The 7,031-nt window shown below is 38.9% G+C and overlaps 1 protein-coding gene across 2 annotated transcripts in view; it reads left to right on the plus strand.

Annotated features, from left to right (window-relative positions):
• The window catches only part of TMCC3 (transmembrane and coiled-coil domain family 3), a 52,955-nt gene extending 46,764 nt beyond the window's left edge, over window positions 1–6,191 (plus strand). For both annotated transcript variants that reach the window (XM_041474329.1, XM_041474328.1), the window contains exon 4: window positions 862–6,191. In XM_041474329.1, coding sequence (XP_041330263.1) covers window positions 862–1,164 — 303 coding nt within the window. In that variant the 3' untranslated portion in view covers window positions 1,165–6,191. The remainder of the gene's footprint in view (window positions 1–861) is intronic.
• Window positions 6,192–7,031: the final 840 nt, after the last annotated feature.

Here is a 7,031-nt window from a genome sequence, read left to right on the forward strand (position 1 = left end):
GTCTCATGAAATTATAGCTTTGCACCATGTTCCACAGTGGTGCCCAAATCCCAACTCCAGCAAAAAGCTAGCATTTTGGCAAATAAGTGAAGCAGTTGGAAGTTTTCCTATGTTTTGCTTTGGGAGGGCTTAAGCACAGGGGTAGTGTCTTTATGATGCATTTTACTCAAAGACCACTTTTAGTCCATCCTCAAGCAGAAGAGAAAGGTCTGCTTTCTTTAGAACAAATTGTGAAGTGAATAGATCATGTGGGAAAGAATCCCATAAAAGCATCTCCACCGGTTGTTCCACTGTCTTCACACTGGCAGGGAGAAGGCCAGATCTCACAGAGGACTCAAGCCCAACACTGTAGGATGGGTTGCTTTGAGAGCAAAATTAATGTAGACCACAGAGGCAGTGTAAACCAAGTGCTACATGTTGCAAAATAGATTTAATTAATATCACAGCAAGCCCGCCATAATGTTTTCTATAGAATGTACAAAGAAACTAATTTTCTTGCTGTTTTGATGCAGTGATAGTTGCTGTGGCAACAGCTTTACTAGTATTTTATATCAACAGTGTATATATGGGAAACAACTGTCATGAACATTAAAGTTATGGTGCTTTTTCTCAAGCATGAAAAAAGAACAAACTTACATTTTGGACACTGTTGTTAGCCTTGATTATGCGTAAGCAAACAGTGACACACTCATTCAGACATATATGTGCATTTACTCTTTTAAAAGTTGGTGGTTCATTGAAATTTTAGCAGTCTATAATAAATTGCACTTCTAATCTAGCTGATGGATAGCTCTGCAGCTAAAATGTGAGGAAACGTTGAAGGGAAATATGGCTGCCCTAATTCTTATTTTCTGTCTCCAGGAAGCCTTGGAATCATGCCAGACCCGGGTTTCCAAACTGGAGCTCCATCAGCAAGAACAGCAAGCACAGCAGTCTGAAACAGTTAATGCCAAAGTGCTCCTGGGGAAGTGTATAAATGTTATCCTGGCCTTCATGACTGTCATCTTAGTGTGCGTTTCTACTATTGCAAAATTCATTGCTCCTATGATGAAGAGCCGTTTTCATATCATCTGCACTTTTTTTGCAGTGACTCTGCTGGCAATATTTTGTAAAAACTGGGATCATATAATTTGTGCTATAGAAAGGATGATTATACCAAGATAAACCTGTTGGACTGGCTGTTTTTTTCTTTTTTTCTTTTTTTTCCCCTTTTTTCTTCCCCTCCCTGTTTTTTAAGCACTGTGTGTATACAAATTTGGGTGTAAATATATAAAAGTATACTTGTTGGCAGTCAGTTGCCTGTTCAATCTGATTTTGTCTAACTGGCTGTATCTGTGATGAACTGCTCACTTAAGTCAGTGTTCTGCCTTAATCCAAAAGGTTTTCCACTTTCCAAACCCATACCCACAAAAGATGGTATGAGGGTCTGGGAGGGATCCCAGCAAATGCAAGTGTCAGGTGTGCTTTTTACTAGGCTGGAGTGCAAAGAGTGTGATCAAGAGGGAGTGCCATAATGTGTATCAGCTCTGCTAGACTGATAGTTAATTTTCTCTCTGAATCCAGCTAGAGTGATAAGCCAAACTATGCAGTCATGCGTATTGATAGTTCTAAATTAATGGGTATCATAACATGGGATTTTTAGTTTTCGTGACTAACAAAACTTGATGCTTCTGCTAGTAACTTTTTGCACAGAGTTTATTGTTTGTAAATGAGACCAGTGATGACTATTGACCACAGTTAGCAGTTGTTCTGTCGTGGCACTGGTCCTTATCCCATTCAGGAAACACATACCTGTGGCATAAGACTTCCAAAGATGGCCTGAATTGAATTATAAGATCCCCAGGCAACTTTGTAAAGGAGTTAAGAAGCAAGTAACTGGTAGGTAAGTTATCATCCACACCAAAGCACTCACTTGTTCAAGCCCTGCAACCTGCAAGGGGAAAGAAGTACTGGAGCAGCAGCATTGAGGTTAGCCTGTGTTAGCACTGAATTGTTGGGGTGCTCTGACTGAATGCAAAGCATACAGGTGGTGGGACCCTGGGTACAGTGGATTTCTTTCTTCTGTCAGATTAAGGAATGTGGCAGAAACATGAGGGAACAGCTTCTTAGAGGGAGCAGGGAGTTAAACTTCTGTAAATATACGAACAATAGACACTCTCAACAAACATTCCTGAAAATAATGTATTAACACGCAGTATCACTATTAGGAGACAGGGTTGGGTTTATTTTCCCGCTGGAATTTATTTTGCTTGATTCAATAACTGCAAAAAATTTCCCTGAAATCAGCTTGGCTTTCAGCCATGATGTAAAACAAGACCTTTAATAAAAATAAACAAACAAACAAAAAAAACCCACAAAACAAACCACCACAACCAGAATTCTTCTCCACTCTCCATTAAGTGAAAAAACAGTGTCTCTGATTATTTGATGTTCAGTGTTAGTAACTGTGAAAATAATTGTCATTACATATTTTCTTTTCAGTTGCAGTATTTTTTATGCTGGTATTATGGGAGGGAGGGAGGGCACAGTTTGATGTGTGTATTTCTTTTTAATCAAGTGCAATAGTTGGTGTAGAATTTGTAAAGACCTTATTCTGAGGAATGGGAGTGGATGAAGGGAAGGCAGGGAAGAACTCTGACGTTTTACTACAGTCAGATGAACAGTGAATAGTTACTATTTGTGGCTTCAGGAACTAAGGAAAGTACAGAATTAACTTAAATAATGATATAACTCAATGTTTAGAAAATTCTATTGAAATACTTACAAATATTTAAAGAATTCTTTATATGTCCTAAGTCTTTGCACAGAGAATCAGGAAGGACTGTGCTGGTTTGCAGTCACTGGAAATGGATCAGATCAGGCACACCCATGTTATCTTAACCAGCCCTACCTCATCTCAAATGGGAAGTGGAGTGGAAACCAAAACCAAACAAACAAGAGCCCAAACAAGACCAGCAACTGGTTCTGATCCTAAGAATGCTGTGACTCTTCATGGCGTTTTCTTGCCATCTCTATTATAATCTCCATTCTTCTCTTCAGCTTGCACAGCCAGCTCCTGCACTGGCCTCTTGAGAAAATAGTTAGTTTAGCATTTTGTTAAATGGGTTCAGAAAGGTAGATGTGCAAAAAAAGGAATACCATGTGTTAATAATGTTTACATAAGAAAAAATTCCTTTGCCTATTGCATGATTATACATTTATAGAATCCTCCCATTGCTATTTTATGTAGTTGAAATGTTACATCAGGCAGCCTCAAGGATAGGCAGGAAGAAAAAGGTTACAAAGGATGTTGGTGTGGTAGTTCACATTCCCTTCACACCTGGGAATGTGAAGGCTTCTGCTCCAAGGGCATCTTGTTACAACTCTGGAAGATAACCTCAGTGCAAAATGAAAGTAGAATCTAAAATTTATGTCCCTACAAAAGATTGCTCACTGTCTTGACAGAATCTGACAGGGCCTAAATTCTAAATTGGAAACAGGAAGGTCTTGCACTTCCATATTGGCTGTACATGTGGCAGAGGACATAGAAAAAGCTATAAAGGCTGCATAATGTTAGTTATGTAAACTAAAACAACCTAATTGGTGAATGGCTGCATCTCTTCTCAAGGTTATTTTCTCTGCTGGGTTTAAATCACTGAAGGATGTGACACACATCAAGAAAATAATAAAAAATGTTAAGTGAAGAGCAAAAGCCTGCTTTTGAGTGAAACTGTTGTAGTTTTGCACAGAGTGAGACTGTAGTGCCAGATGCTCTGCCACATGGAAGGCTACCCAAGGAGGGAGGTCACCCATCCTGCCTTCACTGTCATATTTCCTACCGTGTGCTAACTGCAGGTATGTGGTGACGTCTTCCATATGCCATGTTAGCTCACTAGACTGGAAGAAGAACCTGGCGAAAGAGGTAGATGGTTCTCCACATCTAGAGACTTAAAGGGCTGGTAAAAAGGCCTCATGAGTATGAAGATGGGATTTTAAGGGAGATGAGCCTTTTTCTTCTTGTTGCAGTGAATCATCAGCTGTCCCTAAAATTGGGCTCCAGGCAGACTCTCTGCAGATTGTTGGGGCAACTTCAGTGTAGAAAAGTTCTTCCCAAGTTTTTCCTAGAGGGAACAAACAGCTCCAGCATGTGGTGGGACAAGCTAGCCAGCTGTGCCCATACTCGGGATCAAGAGAAGGCTGGTGCCTGATCTAGCCTGGGCTGATGCCTCTGCCATTAGCATCACTTCTCCCTTTAGGCTGGGATTGTATATTTTACATATTAGTGTGTGTATCTGGCCTGCAGTCTGAGCTCTGCTTCCTGTGAAAGTATGCCTAGGCAAATCCAAAGAACTGCAGTTCTCCTAATGAGAACTCTGTTCAGCTTCTCAATCAATTAACCATGGTCTGTCAGGATACCATTTGCTTTTATATTTTCATACAACACATCAGGCATTCTTAGGATACTCCTTACACCTACTCATCATGAGCCTCTAAAACACTCCCACTCAACAAAAAGTTGCCAGACAGTGTCTTTTCTGCTTGGTGCTGCCTGGCAGGCAAGTATTTAATTTCACTTTGGTAGTAGTTCTCTGATGGAAAAGCCCTTCAGTAAGTTGTTATTGCCTGTTCTATAGGCTTTTGGCAGCTTTTTGTTTGGAGGTTTCTGGAGATTTAGTTTCTTATGAAAGTTAGCACAATTTTCCTGATTTCTCCTGTTTCAGCATTCAGGACGACATGAGGTTTCCTCTAAAAATTGTCTAATGGATCCCTCTGCTAGCTTCAACTCCATTATTGTTGAAAGTTCAGTTAGTGATTGGCAGGACTGATCGAGACCCAGTTTAAATTCTTTCTTCTTTCTGTTTTACATTATATGCATTCATGCAACTTCTCATTTTATTGCACTCCTGTGGTGTCTATTTGCTCTGAATTCTTAGAGAGGCACTAAAAAATTTCACTGCATTTTAGTTTAATATCAAAATGTTTGTGTTATGCACTGCCTCTGCTGCAGGACATCTGTCAGTATAGATCTGATATCTGCACTCCAGAAAGGTTATTTAAAAGCCAGTGGTTTCCTGTGAACAAATAATCACTGCTTATCTGGGGAATAGCAATGCAAAAGGTGAAGACAATTTGCTGTAGGAAAGATACCTGATCCACTCACCAGGAGTTGAAGCTAGACAAATCCAGTGTAAGCATAAAATTCAGTTTTGCAATCATAAGGGTTGCCAGCTAATTATTAGATACTGAATGACATAATAAACGAGAAGTCCAACATTTGAAGTTGAATTAGTTCAGGCTTATGTTTGATACAAAGTTAAGTGCATAATAATAACTAGTGCTTTCTGAAATCAAAATCATTGAACAAGAAATTTAGGAACAAAACAAGAAAACACAGAAGCTTGTAATTCATTCAGAAGGTATGAGAACCAATTTTCTTGTTTTTGTTTTGGGAAACCAAGTCCCTTTCCACTATGACTGAGACATTTTACTGCTGGATTCAATGATGCAACAGAAGAGAAACAGAGATTAATGTAATTAAACACTTTAATTTCAATTGCAGAATTTAATCTCTTCTGAAAGTCCATCTAGGACTAGCAATCAGGCAAATTTATTCTCCACTATTTTTAATCAACCAAATATACATCTGCTTTCTTCATTCACCATCATGCCAGAACATGGCCTTTTAGTACAGGAGATTATAAAGGGCTTGTTTTCAGATAAAGTTGGAATGGTCTCTGATGCTAATCCTGCACAAAGTATCAGACAATTTTACATTGCAACAGTGAAAGACTAAGAAAAGTTTTATTTAGTCAATGAAATTGCTTATTTTCCCTGAAAAAGCCAACAGAGATGATGCTGTATATAAGGACTGCATGAGGCCAAGTCAAACTGTCCTGTATGGTTGATTTGCTGTACGTTTAGCATATTAAGTTGTACTGTTGTTGGAAAGTTTTGCACAAAGCCACCTTTCCTTTTTACCCAGGGAACCTGGGTCTGGTAGTATCAAGGTGTACCAAAAATTGTCTGCTTTTATTGACTAAAGTTAATTGTCTTGGTGTGTGACCTGCAATGTTTCTCATAGTATTTCCATTTTGTGCAGCACTGTGGAAAGATTCAACTATGAAAATGTAATTTTTGTATATTTGGTTGTGTAGTCATGACTGCCTCTAAGGTGCCATTAACATTTTTTAAAATAAAAATATTTACATTTATTTGATGATGAATATTGTCTCTTAAACTTTGTCTGATCAATCAAACCCCTATCGATTTTCCTTTCTCAGTAACAAATTATTCAATTGACAGTGGTAAAGTTAACTCATTGAGCACAAGACCCAGTTTTAATATACTGACAAATCTGAGCATTCTGCTCTGCTGCAATTTTGACCAAAACCTGTTGAGTTTCACTTACAGTTGTGACGTGGCAAAACTGCAAACATCAACCTAGGTATCATCATTGCTTTTATCTAAAGCTTGTGTGAAATTTGCCATGCAAATGTTGTGCTATTGTGCCAAGTGGCTGTACTTTGGATTTTTTTTTTTTTGAAAACTTAGAATTAGAAGTTTAAGAAGTATTTTTAGGTTATTGTCAGAAACCTTGGTCACATGTGCAAAAAAAAAAAAAAAACAAAAACAAAAACCCCGTAGCTGACATAAAGCAAAACGTTTGCCTTTATAGAGCAGGTCTTGTCAGCTGGCACTGGCAGCCACTGGGAATGATGTTGTTTTTATTCCAAGAATAGAGCAGAAACAGTGCCATAACAGTGCCAAACAGTGCTTTGCAATCACACTGTACTTCCTATTTTCTCCTATTTGATGAAATGGCACAGGGCTGCTGTGTCACCTGCAGACTTTCCAAGGTCTTGTCATGCTGAGTTTCACATGGGTTCCTGGAACTTGTTCTATATTAAGGCTAGCTCCATGCCCGAACAGCAGCTTTTCTCACGACCACTAGTGATTATGCCCATTTCTGACAAGGGCTGAATAATCCCTGCTAACCAGGCAAACCAGACATTAAAAAAAATGCATCTCACCATCAGTTCTCTCAGTTGCTC

This window comes from Pyrgilauda ruficollis, unplaced genomic scaffold (genome assembly GCF_017590135.1).
Source record: "Pyrgilauda ruficollis isolate IOZ18807 unplaced genomic scaffold, ASM1759013v1 scaffold32, whole genome shotgun sequence".
Classification (NCBI taxonomy): domain Eukaryota; kingdom Metazoa; phylum Chordata; class Aves; order Passeriformes; family Passeridae; genus Pyrgilauda; species Pyrgilauda ruficollis.